This window comes from Erpetoichthys calabaricus, chromosome 15 (assembly GCF_900747795.2).
Source record: "Erpetoichthys calabaricus chromosome 15, fErpCal1.3, whole genome shotgun sequence".
NCBI lineage: Eukaryota > Metazoa > Chordata > Cladistia > Polypteriformes > Polypteridae > Erpetoichthys > Erpetoichthys calabaricus.
The window spans coordinates 68,091,342-68,108,461 of record NC_041408.2 but is presented as its reverse complement, the minus strand read 5'-3'; the positions used below and the strand labels follow the sequence as shown (position 1 = coordinate 68,108,461).

General features: G+C 38.1%; 1 protein-coding gene across 1 annotated transcript in view; it reads right to left on the bottom strand.

Annotated features, from left to right (window-relative positions):
* Window positions 1-1,537: 1,537 nt before the first annotated feature.
* fh (fumarate hydratase) overlaps window positions 1,538-17,120 on the bottom strand; it is a 62,946-nt gene continuing 47,363 nt past the window's right edge. Inside the window, exons 9-10 of the mRNA XM_028820482.2 lie at window positions 13,270-13,423; window positions 1,538-1,745 (exon numbers count right to left, since the gene is read on the bottom strand). Coding sequence (XP_028676315.1) covers window positions 1,603-1,745; window positions 13,270-13,423 — 297 coding nt within the window. The 3' untranslated portion in view covers window positions 1,538-1,602. The remainder of the gene's footprint in view (window positions 1,746-13,269; window positions 13,424-17,120) is intronic.

Sequence of the window (17,120 nt, the reverse complement as noted above, 5' to 3'; positions counted from 1 at the left end):
TGTTCTGCCCTTTCTTATATACAGAAGTTCCTCTGTGTTGTGAGATCAGTCCAACCTGTCACTGATGTGGACCCCCAAGTATGTGTAGGAGTGCCCCACCTCTACATCCACTCCCTTAATAGTGGCAAGACATAGAGGTGTGGTGAAAGTCTACAACCACTTCCTTACTTTTGCTGATGTTAAGATGCAGACAATGCTCTTTGCACTAAGAAACAAACTTATCCACCAGACTCCTATACTCTGTTTCATCCCCCCTTATCAATACACCCCATAAGTGCAGAATTATCCAAGAATTCCTGCAAGTGACATGACTTGGTGTTGTATTTATAATCCGAGATGTATAGAGTGAAGAGAAAAGGAGTCCAGACTGTTCCTTATGGTGCTCCAGTGTTGCTGATATCCATATCAGAAACGCACTCCTCAAGTCTCACAAACTACAGTCTGCCTGACAAGATAGTCCATTATCCAGGACTCCATAGGCTCATCCACCTTCATATATCTTAGTTTACCCCTTAACAAGGATGCCTAGATGGTACTGAAGAAATCACAAAATATAATCCTCACATTGCTGCCAGCTTTGTCCAGGTGAGTAAAGGCCTTATGGAGTCAGACAGATAATTGCATCCTGTATATAGGCTTTACTCATCACTAATTATTAGCATTACAGAATGCTGGATCGTAATTCCTTGTCTAGCTGTGTTCCCTTAAGGGTTTAAGGGATGCTTAGTGGAGCCCACTATTGGTGGTAAACTTGGCTGAACGAAAGGACTGAAAATAAAAGACTGTCTCAGTCAGCGGAGCATCGTGCCACTGAGGTCCCAATGACTGAATACACAAGGTGCAAGATGGACAAGTCAGACAGTCAAGAGGTTAAATGTAACAGTTGTGTAGCTAGTTTTCACACATTGTCCTATCACCCCATTAACAAAGGAACCTAAGAGGTTTGTTGGTACCTTTAATGTTAGGTGAACATCACAGGTGATCTAGTAACACAAAGCAGGTATGACTACACATCTGATGGCTGCAGAGCAGGCTGCTTACAGAACGACTGCATTAGTTGGTCAGACATGCAAATCACAACTTCAGTGTACTCCATAGATGTTACAAAAAATCTGAGCTGAAAATGGGCTGACACCACTATGACCAACTTTCTAAACTGTGTATTAAGGGATTTTTCATTTTCTTTACTTATACTGTACCTACAATTATGGACATCATAGCAAAGAAAGTGCTTAAATTCGAAATTTAAAACATTTGGTTTGTAATTCTGAAAGTCACTTCTACAGCTACTCAGTGTATAGCAAGACTGTAAAAACCTTGCAAAAAATAAATAAAACGTAAAAGAATGACCGAGTTACACATAAAAGCGGCAATTTTGGTGAATACATACCGTACAAATGGTAAATTAAGAGCTCAGATCCTCAGAAGCTGAACAATTTAATTGAAGAAAACCGGATGGTAGAGCTGGTACTGAACTCATTAACCGATACATTCCTACTGTAAAAGCAAATTTAAAGTAAATGCTGTAAACATAAACTACTGGTGCATTTGCATACTTTTTTATTATACAAGGTATAATTGCATGTGTTTCTTTTGTTATATCTACTTGGGGCCCAGCATATCTTGAGGTCTGACCCACTGATCAAACTGTTCTGATGTGAGGTATCCAAGCTTGATGGCAGTTTCTTTCAGAGTTGAACCTTCCTTGTGTGCAGTTTTTGCTATCTTGGCAGCTTTGTCATAGCCTAGAACAAGGAAACCAAATATTTAAAAGATTATATTTATATATAAATATATAAACACAAACATTAACACATACATAAATGCAGATAACAGGTGAATAGATCATGTAACACATAACATGACAAGCTCTTTGAAGTTCTTAGAACATTAATCAAATGATGTAATTGAACCTGCTATAATAAAACAGTGCCTCCCTCCATAACTACTGAAACAGTCAACATTTCTGTATTCTTTATTTTGACTGAAGCAATTTCTATTTGACTTTTAAAAATAAATCTGTCATAACTACAGAATGTCACTTTGGTTCTGTACAATGTGCTTTATCACTTTAATCTTTCTTTTTCATTTTTTCTTTGTTCAGACCAAAGTATGTGTATATTTGTTTATTTACTTACTTATTTACCTATTTATGTGTGTATTTATTTAAAGAGGGTCTGTAAAAAGACAAATTTCCCCACCTATGGGTATGGGAAGTTAAGGGAGGGACAGACGGACAAGGAAAGAAAGGAAGTTTTATCTATCTATCTATCTATCTATCTATCTATCTATCTATCTATCTATCTATCTATCTATCTATCTATCTATCTATCTATCTATCTATCTATCTATCTATCTATCTAGTCCATAAATATTTGGACAGAGACAACTTTTTTCTAATTTTGGTTCTGTACTTTACCACAATGAATTTTAAATGAAACAACTCAGATGCAGTTCAAGTGCAGACTTTCAGCTTTAATTTAGTGGGGTGAACAAAACGATTGCATAAAAATGTGAGGCAACTAAAGCATTTTTTTAACACAATCCCTTCATTTCAGGGGCTCAAAAGTAATTGAACAATTGACTCAAAGGCTATTTCATGGGCAGGTGTGGGCAAGTCCGTCGTTATGTCATTATCAATTAAGCAGATAAAAGGCCTGGAGTTGATTTGAGGTGTGGTGCTTGCATGTGGAAGATTTTGCTGTGAACAGACAATATGCGGTCAAAGGAGCTCTCCATGCAGGTGAAAGAAGCCATCCTTAAGCTGCGAAAACAGAAAAAACCCATCCAAGAAATTGCTACAATATTACGAGTGGCAAAATCTACAGTTTAGTACATCCTGAGAAAGAAAGCAAGCACAGGTGAACTCAGCGACACAAAAAGACCTGGACGTCCACGGAAGACAACAGTGGTGGATGATCGCAGAATCATTTCCATGGTGAAGAGAAACCCCTTCACAACAGCCAACCAAGTGAACAACACTCTCCAGGGGGTAGGCGTATCGATATCCAAGTCTACCATAAAGAGAAGACTGCATGAAAGTAAATACAGAGGGTGCACTGCAAGGTGCAAACCACTCATAAGCCTCAAGAATAGAAAGGCTAGATTGGACTTTGCTAAAGAACATCTAAAAAAAAAGCCAGCACAGTTCTGAAAAACATTCTTTGGACAGATGAAACCAAGATCAACCTCTACCAGAATGATGGCAAGAAAAAAGTATGGAGAAGGCGTGGAACAGCTCATTATCCAAAGCATACCACATCATCTGTAAAACACGGTGGAGGCAGTGTGATGGCTTGGGCGTGCATGGCTGCCAGTGGCACTGGGACACTAGTGTTTATTGATGATGTGACACAAGACAGAAGCAGCCGAATGAATTCTGAGGTGTTCAGAGACATACTGTCTGCTCAAATCCAGCTAAATGCAGTCAAATTGATTGGGCAGCGTTTCATGATACAGATGGACAATGACCCAAAACATACAGCCAAAGCAACCCAGGAGTTTATTAAAGCAAAGAAGTGGAAAATTCTTGAATGGCCAAGTCAGTCACCTGATCTTAACCCAATTGAGCAGGCATTTCACTTGTTGAAGACTAAACTTCAGACAGAAAGGCCCACAAACAAACAGCAACTGAAAGCCGCTGCAGTAAAGGCCTGGCAGGGCATTAAAAAGGAGGAAACCCAGCATCTGGTGATGTCCAGGAGTTCAAGACTTCAGGCTGTCATTGCCAGCAAAGGGTTTTCAACCAAGTATTAGAAATAAACATTTTATTTTCAGTTATTTAATTTGTCCAATTACTTTTGAGCCCCTGAAATGAAGAGATTGTGTTAAAAAAATGCTTTAGTTGCCTCACATTTTTATGCAATCGTTTTGTTCACCTCACTGAATTAAAGCTGAAAGTCGTCTGTACTTCAACTGCATCGGAGTTGTTTCATTTAAAATTCATTGTGGTAATGTACAGAACCAACATTAGAAAAAAGTTGTGTCTGTCCAAATATTTATGGACCTAATTATATCTATCTATCTGTTCGCTTTAATGTTCCATTTCCCCCATTTTCAGAGCATTTAGACTGCCATTAATTATACTGGGTTAAAAATCTCCAGCATGGCACAAGTGCATCAAGCAAATGGGTAGCACCAAACCTTTGGTCTTATTCCTTTGAGATACTCTGCTAAACATAAAACAAGAGCCGGAGTTCTTACATACAGTATTTTACACCTAAGGTGATCTTATAAATTGTAACTGTGCTCCACTATGTGTCATGTTTAGTCTTCCCTGTAAAATTGAGACATTCAATTCAAACAGAAAATTAACCCAAAAACAAATGACTGTTCTCCCTCTTTTAACTACATTTTTTTAAAGACTAGCAAATACTGTATTTGGAATAAATCTAAAAACCTTAAAAAACAAAATATGACCCCTGGTGGACCATCAGGAAGTGTATATGTTACTCTCATAATGAAGAGTCTTTTAATGAACGTAATTACATTGACATTTACTACAATCATTCAAAACTGTTACATTTAAAATGTACAAAGTAAGAAAACCTGATGCAAAGCAGTTCACAATTTGCCCCTTTTACATAAAATTACAATACATTTAATGCCATTTTTTCTTCTAGCATTTTACCGACTTAAAGTTTAACTGGACACACCGGTATTCATAGCTTCAATATCCTATTGACTTTGGTTTTGATAACTCTTAGGACTATTAATCCTCTTACCGATTATATTTATTTAACCTCCATTTTAAGCTTGGTTTATTTTACAAGGAAATAAGTATAATCCAAACTGCATTATTTGCTAAATGTCCATGACTTAAACTCATCAAGTCATGTGTCTAAATTGTAGGAAGCTTTACTTCGACAAGGGAAACATCAGAGTAATAAAGCATATACTATTAATGTCAGCAATATCAATTGTTTTAACAATGACCATACTGTAGGCTTATTGACAAAGAGGATTTGAGATAATCTTGCTTTTATTTTAAGCACATGAATATTGTACATTTCCTCTTTCATGACTGGGCAGTATGGCTAATCAGCGGCTAACATTCTTGGCTGATTGAACCAATACAAAGCTTGTTTCACCAACTTACTAAAGAAATTACTCTTAAAAAGACACTGTATATAATTGGCTGGTAGCATGGTGGAGAAGCTAGGGTTACTGGGATTTAAAACCATAAGTGTGCTGGTTCCGTCACTAAATTCAACTCATTGTGCGACACTGATACAGCTTAAGGACAGCCTGTAACTTGATTGACTGGTCCATCTTCAAAGATTCCTTTCTGATTTTGGATGAGGAGGAGGGCAAATGGATGGATTATATCGGGTTCTGCATGGCCTTATGTGTCCCTTCCTGGCTTGTCCATACTTTTCCTAACCAAAAGCCTTGGGTAAACAATGCTGTTTGCTTGTGCTTGAGGAAGCAGCCTGCTGAAAGATCTGATCTGCTACAAGAACTGAAGGCTATTAAAGCAGCCAAGAGACAATGTGGAAACAAGTTACAGAACTGACTGTGATAGTGGCAATGTACAGCGTTTGTGGAAAAAAAAATAGGTGATAATGGATTATAGACCCAACTGTGCTTAAAGACCCCCCCTTTCACGTCACTCTCAGATGTGCTAGAAATCTGATATGTTCATTTTGAGCTACAAGGATTACAAGCAATTAAAAGGGTGGTGATTCCAGTGGGCAAAGTTGCCTTTCAACTATTATAGGAGTTGAGTTTGCACCCTGGTTTGAACTGTACTTAGTTTGTGACACAGGTAATTGTTAAAAGGAGCCCAACTTTATTATCTGCTGGGTTTGTGTTCGAGTTTCATATTTTTATCTTCTGAGCTATTAAGAAAAGGCGTTTTTAGTGACTTTACAGCAAAAAAATATATAAAGCCTAAGAGAAAGTGTCATATTTTAAGGCATAATCATTGTTGTGTTGTTATGCTCAGGGAAAGTTCCCCGTTGATGAACTAAGAAGGAACAGAAGGAAACATATGGTTCAGAACGAAAATGAACACTTCTACAAATTCACGTACAGTAATCCCTCCTCGATTTCGGGGGTTGCGTTGCAGAACCCCCTGCAAAAGGTGAAAATCCATGAAGTAGAAACCATATGTTTATATGGTTATTTTTATATTGTCATGCTTGGGTCACAGATTTGCACAGAAACACAGGAGGTCGTAGAGAGGCAGGAACGTTATTCAAACACTGCAAACAAACATTTGTCTCTTTTTCAAAAGTTTAAACGTGCTCCGTGACAAGACAGAGATGACAGTTCCGTCTCACAATTAAAAGAATGCAAACATATCTTCATCTTCAAAGGAGTGCGCGTCAGGAGCAGAGAATGTCAGAGAGAGAGAGAAAAAAGCAAACAATCAAAAATCAATAGGGCTGTTTGGCTTTTAAGTATGCGAAGCACCGCCGGACAAAGCAGCTGCAAGGAAGGGAGAAATGTGAAGGTAGTCTTTCAGCATTTTTTAGAGGAGTGTCCATATCCTCTAGGCCAGTGTGCGAACAGCCCCTCTGCTTACACCCCCTCCGTCAGGAGTAGAGAACGTCAGAGAGATTGAGAGAGACAGAGAAAAACAATCAAAAATCAATACGTGCCGTTCAAGCTTTTAAGTATGCGAAGCACCGTGTGGGAAGCATATCGCTTGACAAAGCAGCTGCATGGAAGAGAGCAATGTGAACATAATCTTTCAGCATATTTAGACAAGCGTCCGTATCGTCTAGGGGTGCGAACAGCCCCTGCTCACACCCCCTCCGTCAGGAGCAGAGAATGTCAGAGCAAGAGAGAGAGAGAAAAGCAAACAATCAAAAAACAATAGGTGCTGTTTGATCTATTAAGTATGCGAAGCACCGTGCGGGAAGCATATCGCTTGACAAAGCAGCCATATGTACTGTAAGCCCAGCAAGGAAGGGAGCAATATGAAGATAGTCTTTCATCGTTTTTTGAGGAGCAGCCGTATCCTCTAGGGGTGTGAACAGCCCCCGTGCTCACAATATATTTGAGTTTCATTTAATACGTAATACGCGCTCTGGTTGGGTAGCTTCTCAGCCATCTGCCAATAGCGTCCCTTGTATGAAATCAACTGGGCAAACCAACTGAGGAAGCATGTACCAGAAATTAAAAGACCCATTGTCCGCAGAAATCCGTGAACCAGCAAAAAATCTGCGATATATATTTAAATATGCTTAAAATCCGCAATAGAGTGAAGCCGTGAAAGTCGAAGCGTGATATAGCGAGGGATTACTGTACTCCTAAGCTAACAGGACTGTCAATCAACCTAGTGGTGTGCCCGTAAATTTCTTCCACACCGTCTGTGGCCGAGGTGGGTAAAAACCGGGAAAAAAACACCAAAAACCACCAGATCAGTCAATATTTCATCTTGGATGCTAAAGGCACATGCCACCCAGTTGTTGCAAATGTACATACACATTTTCAGCTTATACCTGTGCTAATGCAAAGTGCTGCTGTGTTAAGAAATCTCTCTATTATATAAAAAAATCTTGCGACGAGATGAGACTTTTTCAGAGAGATAATTTCACGTCCCGCGAGACGAGACTTTGTGCCAAGAGATGAATTGAAAACCTAACAGGTCCTTAGGGGATGGAAATAAAAGACAAAGAGTAGAAGAAGAAAAGACAGAGTACAAGACAAAGTAGAACATTGTAAAGAGGTTCAAAAACGTTGGCGCGTTACACATGCAGAGCAGGTTAGAGATTATGAAAGTACTAAAATTCAAAAGTCAAAAAAACTGATAGTAAAGATCACATTAGCGCTAACATGCGGAAATTATTACTCGGTGAAATAACGGAACAGTGAAAATAGACCAAATATATGGAAATAGGTGATATGACAGAGCTACTACAAGTTTAATTTCAAAGAAATCACAATTCAGTCAGGTTTATATTTATGATCACAGAGAAGCAATGCAACATAGGATTGAAGGAGTTAAACAATCGGACGTATTAGAAATTCTATAGCCAATAATGGATACAAATCCATACGTCCAAAAGTATCGCACTTTACACACAATTTATCTGAAAAACACGGACAAATAAGTTTTCTTGGATTTCTATATGAATCCGAAAGATCATAGTCACATTTATAATAATCTAACATGTGACGAATTGTCAGCAATAATAGTTTCGAAAGACCGAGATATCAAAGACAGAAGTCGATATTTGTGTTTATCCAAAAGCACAGCACAATTTGTTGCAAGATGCACATCCGGGAAATGACAAGCGCGTAGGCCCTGCACGGGGGTTGGTGAGTGAAGCGAGCAGGGGGCAAAGGCCCCTAGTAATGATAAAAATAATAATGAAGATAATAAAACATTTTAATTACATAGTGCCTTTCCCATACTCTAGGTGCTTAAGAAAACTACAGTTCTGCCTGTACCAATGAAATCTGCTGTTTCCTGCCTAAAAGATCACTGAATCATCGCTTTAGTCTCTGCAGTGATGAAATGTCTGGAAAAGTTGGTCATGTCCTCCATCAGTCTGAACATCCCTACTACATTAGGTTAATTACGGTCTGTATTATGGTGAAACAGATCTTTGGATGATGCCATTTCACTTGCCCTGCACATTGCTTTGAGACATAAGAAAAAAAAAACCAACTATGTAGGATACTGTTTATCAACTACAGTTCTGCTTTTAACACCATTATTCCATCTTATCAGGTGCTAATGCTCAGAGATCTCAGCCTGTAGTCTTCAGCTAGGTCTGCAGCTCAGTCTCACTCTGCAGCTGGGTATTTAATTTCCTAACAAACAGGCCCTAAACACTGAGAACAGGAAACAGGTATTCATCAACTGGTTTCCAGCACTTGTGCACGCGCAGGGCTACTGCCTCAGCTCACTGCTATACAGCCTCCGTACCTATGACTGCGTAGCAAGACGTGAGGGTAACAACATCATGGAGGCTACAGGCACATCACCACCGATCAGTCTCACTAGCAGCAATGATGAAGTCATCTATAGGAGGGAAGTTCAGGAAGTGTTTATGTGGTGCCATGACAACAATCTCTTCCTGAACATCAAAAATACAAAGGTGATTACCATGGACTTTGTTTTTCCTTTAGGTAGTCACACTCCATTTTACATCAACAGTTCTTCGGTTGAGACAGGCAGCCGCTTTAGATTCTTGGGAGTGCAGGTCACCAAGTCCCTCTCATTGTCTTTCCATAAAACCCAAATTCTCTCGAAGGTTCAGAAGGGGCTATTCTTTCAGAAAAGGCCAAAGAGCTTTGGAGTGAGAATTAAAGCAGCCGAGAATGTTTAACAACATACCACTGAGAATACTATAACACGTTTTATGACTGTGTGCTATGGTATCCTGACTTCTCATCCATCCATCCTCTTCTGCTTATCCGAGGTCGGGTCGCAGGGGCAGCAGCTTGAGCAGAGATACCCAGACTTCCCTCTCCCTGGCCACTTCTTCTAGCTCTTCTGGGAGAATCCCGAGGCGTTCCCAGGCCAGCCGGGAGACATAGTCCCTCCAGCGTGTCCTGAAATCAATCACCGCTCATGACTTTTATTCTGTCCACTGTCATAAGAGGGATGAGTCTATCATCTCAGATGCTAATCATCAAGTTGATAAGACACTTTTAAGTCCTGCCCTCTGGTAAGCCATTTCATCAGTGCATCCCCAGTTGCACTTCCCATCAGAGACAGTTTTTACCATTGACTATAAGAATACGTAATAAGAAATGATCTGTACACATTGTTTAAAATTACTAGCGGAACATAATGTACTGAAACTTTAATGCTGCAGTGTTGGAGCTTGTTACAAATATTTTGAACTGTGTTATTTAATTGCCTGCATGAACATTAAACTCTTTAGTATCTTGTCTCTTCCATGTTACCTCCGAACTTTCTGTCATCTACATTAAATAGCTTGCCATGCTCTACTATGTCTGTTGCATGGAGTTCAGCTTTCCTGCAAGCAAAGGATTGCCAATCCTTGTAAAAACAGATTTCCCACTAAGATGGTTGCTATGGGTGCAATTCATACAAAATCTGTAAATTCAATTAAAGTGTTTCTATTGACATAAATGGCCTACTTACTGTGCACCTTTTTCTGCATAATCACCTTTAAATGTAAAAGGGGAGATCTTTTCAGCATTATTTAATTACACTACATCTTCACATAATTGGTTTCTTTACACTTGGTGTAATCTTTAAAAGCTTGGATATTACAAGACACTTATTTTGAAAAAAATCCTTACTTTGCAATATTTCCACTCCTTTGATTTTTCTTTAAATGAAAAGTAGGAGTATTTTGTATTTGCCGCAAAGGCCAATTTTACAATATAGAATGCAGGTGTATATAATTGAGTACAGGTAACTGATGTGATTTTAAGTACGATTAGAACATTCTAACACATATCAATGCCACTCTGCCTGTCAATATTACATAGGACCCATTGTTCTCAGCGTTAAATTCAGAGCTGAAGACTCATTACTTTATCATGGTGCACTCTTGGTAGTGTAGCTGTTAGGTTTTTCATATCAATCCCATCGTTTAATTAATCACAGTAAATGTTTTGATATCACAATTACTGTCATTTCCATTTTCTTTCTCTTCTTGGAGTCTGTGGTAACACCTACTCTGCACTCATGAGAATGCTTTTGTCAGATATGGTGGACATTTTCAAGGGTATTCTCTTCAAATGAAACAATCATTATGTGCTTACAAAATTATCCGTTTCTGAATGCAGCTGGTCTTGGACAGTTGTAATCTGTACTTAATGCCACCTTTTATAAACATTTTTTGCAGATATGTATTTCTGTTAATGTTTAAAAAAATGTTTTTAATTTATGTTCCATTTGTTTTACCCATACTATATTTATAATTACTATACAGCTCTTATGTAAAAGTTTGGCGAATACGAAAAAATGGAATTTAATTGGACTGAGTACAGTAAGCTTTCCAAAGGGTAAAAACAGACACAGGCACTTCATGTTGTTACCAATAAATAATCTTCAAATTCTCTCAGTCTGTTAAAACAGATATTATTAGGAATCAGTGTGGTGCTAAAATGTTATATTGGTGGTTTTGCTTCATTTTAACATAATTCCCTTTGTAGCTTTATTTGTAATGCCATCAACAGAAGACTACAGAATTCCATTCTGCAATATATACTGTATACTCTACCAAAGTGCATACTGCTGTTGTATTTCCACTGCTACACTTATTTGTTCAGTTATTTTTAACTCCATGGGCTCCTGTCTATAATCTAAAAAACAAGAAAAACTATTTAGATAGATAGATAGATAGATAGATAGATAGATAGATAGATAGATAGATAGATAGATAGATAGATAGATAGATAGATAGATAGATAGATTTGAGCAATATGCTTATTTATATAATATTTTAAATGTGCCACTATCAACAGCAAAGCACAAGCCACAAAGTATTAAGAAAAAGTTAAACAATCTTAAACTGGTCATTAGAGATTGCAAAGGAAACCATGAAACAGGTCTGTATTCCATAGGAACACCACTTCATACCACTGATCTCTTCATTCCCTAAAAACAAAATCAGTGGTGCTAGAGAAAATCAAGTCACTCCTAGATAAATAACGGGTTCTACAGAAATATTTACTACTTGTCAGTAACGTGTGGGTGGGAAGTGGTGGAACAAACAGTAATGTACTGCAATATTTTTGTTGCAACATATTAATACACTGAGGATAATTATTTGGAGTTTCTCTTTTCTTATTTTGCTTTTTCCATCATATTCACGTGGAACCCAAATCAGCCATATGGGCATATAAATTAATGTAGCAATATTAACATTTGAGGTGTGTCATCAGTGGGAATACAGGAGCAATGCATTTTATTGGTACTTGCATAAATAAATGCATTTCTTCTGCATTCCAACAGATGGCATACTACTAACATTAGTGCTGCTGCAGAGAATCCTATACTAAAGGCTATCTCTAAATGCAAGGGGAATATGCCACCCAAAAATTATATAAAAAAAAATCTGATTTCTTACTTCAATTTAAGTCAAAAGATTCCTTTAAGAGTGTGTTTTTTTTCAAAAGATCTATAATGGAACAGATGCCATAAACTAGGATGAGACCAGGATGAAGCGAGACAAAGCAAAGTAAGGAGGTGATCCCATTGTGAAGTGGCAGCCTTTGTTTCAGGTTGGCAGGTTCCTATTCTTTACAGCTGGTGGGCTTCAGGTAATTTTCTACAAGTGTACCTTTTTAAACTCCAGTGTCCAAGACGAAGCCAATCAGGTAAAATCACAACAAAAGAGTCTCTTTAGCAGACGGTTCCCATAGATTTGCTAGATATGTCTAGCACAACAGCCCCAGTTCTGTTTCCAAAGACGATTATGTTCATAAGCCATCACGACATAATGAAACTCTAACTGCCATAATATGCTGGTTAAAGTTAAATTCACAACTGTACCAAATAAATTATTGAAACTTTGGACACTTTAACGTTAAATCAGCTATAAATCACCATACATCATTGTAACTGTGAGCACAGCAACCAAACAATGCATCACCTGACACTAACATTGATGTATTACTTTAATAAGTGATAATAAGGCTACATGCACTCTTAGTTTTCATTTAAAAACACTTTTAAAATGAAAACAATCTTTGCCCATACAAAATTTTTACATTATTTATTTACAAGGTTATCTTCACCCACAATGAAATGACCAAAAATGCATAAGACTGAGCCATTTTGCCTACACTGGGCATGTGGGCATCAGCAGAAAAATCTTTGAAGGGATGGTAATGCCTCTGGCCACAGGATTTATTGCAAAACCATAATGATTGCTAAATTATGCACCATTCAAATTATACAAAATTCAGCTTAGATGCATACAAATTAAAAACACAGCAAGCAACCCATTTATGTCTGCTGTGGTGGAATATGGTTTTCTTTTGTGAAGGACGAGCAGCTACGAAACGAGATGTTGTAATGAGCAGGATCCACTCAGGAAAGGGCCATGTAATAAGAATCAACAAATCACAGTTCAAATAGAGTCTACGTTTTCAGAAGGATAAGTTTTCAACGTCCACTTTACAATGCTGAGCCAGTATTTTCAGAAGTATACGGCTTTGAAAAGCATTTTCAAATGTCTCTGTCTTTGGGGAGTTACAAACACCAGGGACGTGTGGATGAAAGGAGAAAACAGAGACTAATGTCAGTATTTTTAAATGAAGACATAGTAGTGTGGACATATCCTGAGATAAGTACTACTTTTAATTATTTAATATAGAACTTACCTATATGGGGGTTAAGAGCAGTCACCAACATCAGAGATTCACTCATTAATTTGTTGATTCTGTCTGTGTTTGCCTCAATGCCAACCACACAATTCTCGGTGAATGAGACGCTTGCATCACCCAGCAGCCTGGCAGAGTTCAGAACATTCTTGATCTGCAGAGACATTTAAAAACACAGTTAGAGAGAAATCACCCCAGCATATAACACGTGTTCAGACATTAGTGCAACAAAAATACTAGAATTGCTATATTGAGTTTATCAGTTAAAATAATGGAATAAATTGCCTTAAATCATGATCAAGTAAAATGGAGGCAGACTGCACTGTAACAGTCTTAACAGTCTCTCAAAGTCAACAATAAAACACAACACTTTAAGACAAGATGCTACCGTGTGAATGATTTCAGCATCATTCAATGTTTTTCAAAATAATTTAATAAAGCTGTTTGGAATACAGTGCATTGCTTATAAGGTAAGATGTCTTCCTGTCTCCTTCCTGAATTGAGTAGTTCAAGTATCTATGTCGTTTTTCACCTCTTATCCTTCTCCTTGTAGGAGCTGACACTTTGTGACAGATCACTACATGGCCCGATATGGAGCATTCTGAAAGTAAGAAATATTTATACAGTGCATCCGGAAAGTATTCACAGAGCATCACTTTTTCCACCTTTTGTTATGTTACAGCCTTATTCCAAAATGGATTAAATTCATTTTTTTCCTCAGAATCCTACACACAACACCCCATAATGACAACGTGAAAAAAGTTTGAGGTTTTTGCAAATTTATTAAAAGTAAAAAAAACTGAGAAATCACATGTACATACTGTAAGTATTCACAGCCTTTGCTCAATACTTTGTCGATGCACCTTTGGCAGCAATTACAGCCTCACGTCTTTTTGAATATGATGCCACAAGCTTGGCACACCTATCCTTGGCCAGTTTCGCCCATTCCTCTTTGCAGCACCTCTCAAGCTCCATCAGGTTGGATGGGAAGCGTCGGTGCACAGCCATTTTAAGATCTCTCCAGAGATGTTCAATCGGATTCAACTCTGGGCTCTGGCTGGGCCACTCAAGGACATTCACAGAGTTGTCCTGAAGCCACTCCTTTGATATCTTGGCTGTGTGCTTAGGGTTGCCTCTGTACATTGCTACAGTCATCTTTCCCTTTATCCTGACTAGTCTCCCAGTCCCTGCCGCTGAAAAACATCCCCACAGCAAGATGCTGCCACCACCATGCTTCACTGTAGGGATGGTATTGGCCTGGTGATGAGCGGCGGCTGGTTTCCTCCAAACGTGACACCTCGCATTCACACCAAAGAGTTCAATCTTTGTCTCATCAGATCAGAGAATTTTCTTTCTCGTGGTCTGAGAGTCCTTCAGGTGCCTTTTGGCAAACTCCAGGTGGGTTGCCATGTGCCTTTTACTAAGGAGTGACTTCCGTCTGGCCACTCTACCATACAGGCCTGATTGGTGGATTGCTGCAGAAATGGTTGTCCTTCTGGAAGGTTCTCCTCTCTCCACAGAGGACCTCTGGAGCTCTGACAGAGTGACCATCGGGTTCTTGGTCACCTCCCTGACTAAGGCCCTTCTCCCTCGATCACTCAGTTTAGATGGCCTGCCAGCTCTAGGAAGAGTCCTGGTGGTTTCGAACTTCTTCCACTTATGGATGATGGAGGCCACTGTGCTCATTGGGACCTTCAAAGCAGCAGAAATTTTTCTGTAACCTTCCCCAGATTTGTGCCTCGAGACAATCCTGTCTCGGAGGTCTACAGACAGTTCCTTTAACTTCATGCTTGGTTTGTGCTCTGACATGAACTGTCAACTGTAGGACCTTACATAGACAGGTGTGTGCCTTTCCAAATCATGTCCAATCAACTGAATTTACCACAGGTGGACTCCAATTAAGCTGCAGAAACATCTCACTGTAGATGCATTAGTGTGAAGAAAAAAATAAATGCCAAAAACATAATGTAGAACCACAAATGTTCAAAGCCATCATTGCAGTGCTTATACAATAACTCAATTATATTCTAATTATTAAATTAAATGACAAATATAATCATAGTCTAATTGCTAAACTCATATTTGAAACAACCCCAAAACTTTTGCAACTCTGAACCACTAAAAACACTCACTTACAAGCCTGCAAACAGTTTTGGTTTACATTAATAAAAGTGCATTTAGTAAACGGGTAAAAGTATTATTTTTCTCATTTGATAAACAGTAGGTGAGATCTCAGCAAGAATAAAAAAGGATAAACACTGCCTGAAAACAGAATATGGTACCCTGATCCTATTGTTAAAAACCAATAAACTACTCGTCATACAGACACAGTGTGGAAATTCATGTTAAATTAATAGTACAATAATGATTACAATTCAGTTAATTACATCAGCTTTACTGTATACAAGAATTTAACTAAGCTAATTTAATTATAAACTTAATAGTCACCATTTGGAATCTTCTGCCAAATCTATTCAGAAGAGTTTCCTATTAAATAAATTTCCCAAAGGACTGCTTTATTATGCTGTTCTGTGTGCCCAACTGAAATGTCCCATTTCCTCTAGTAAGTTTGTTTAAAAGAAAAAAATCTAATGAGTTATGGGAAAATTTGGTTTTTGATTAATGGAATTTCAAAGTAGTCTTCTGCACTTGGGTAGGAGCGGTGGTGACAAGCAACAATCAGCTTGTTTTACCGTCAGGAGTTTATTCTAGTTCTTTTCTTCTGCTGTTCCTGTGGAAGTTTTCTCTTCCTCCAAAATACCCAAAGACATAGTGTTAGGATGGCTAAAAACTCACTCCAAAATCAGCATTATGTAAGGCTAGTGTGGCTGTTTGTACAAGTTTGCTCTGAAACACCATTATTTCTTGCCATGTATTGTTTTTTGCTGACATAGACATGAGCTCCTTGCAGTTCTATACGTTTAGCCATATTTCATCAATGTTTTCAACAAAACTTAGGATTTATTGTATTAGAAAAAAATGATCAAAACAATATTATCCAAAGTCTAAAGCGTTAAGTTAACACAATGTCAATACTGGAGCTGAAAACAATAGCCATGCATTATGTTTTGACAGTTTTCAAGCACAATGTGTTTTAAGTCCAAGACTTGCTAGGAACATGGCTATCTTGTTTCTCTAGACTCTCACAAAAATAAACCACTAGTATGTCTGTAAAATGCCTCAGTGTGACTGTGACTGCCAAATCAGAAGTTTTCTTTCTTTTTAATTTTCTTTGTTTTTAGTCGTTCTGATATGTGTTCAGACCATATTGTGCATGTATATTCATCCATTTATTTATGTAAATACCGTCTGTAAAAATTTAAATTTCCCCCTGGGGACAAGTAAAGATGAATAAATTTATCCATCATACTTTTTTTTTTTTTTTAAAGCTTTCATTCATTTTACTTTTTCTAACATGGGAGTGCAAGCTAAACACACAGACTATCGTAGTTACCAAGCATTTCCATGTGTTTTATAATATGGAGTAGTAAATGAGTTATACATCTGATGGGAATAATTGCACTGTTCTCATGTACTGACATATAAAGTGGTAGAATACGGGTTTGTAGTGTGCAAATTGGGAATATCAGCTTCAGATACGCTAGCAGCACTGCCCAATTTGCATAAGAACTTGATGTTAGCATGTTGTTTGAACTGCGCCAAATGGCTATGCACACGTCTAACTTAAACGGTAATTAAAACAATACTACACGGTGAATCCAATCCAGACCTGTTGTAACTGGTCTGCAAACGTGCTGCGCCTCCCACCACAACAATGTGTGTGTAACCTGATCTTTCACTCTCCCACTATGTTACAAATTTGGGAACTTTTTGACTGCCCCTCGTGTGGC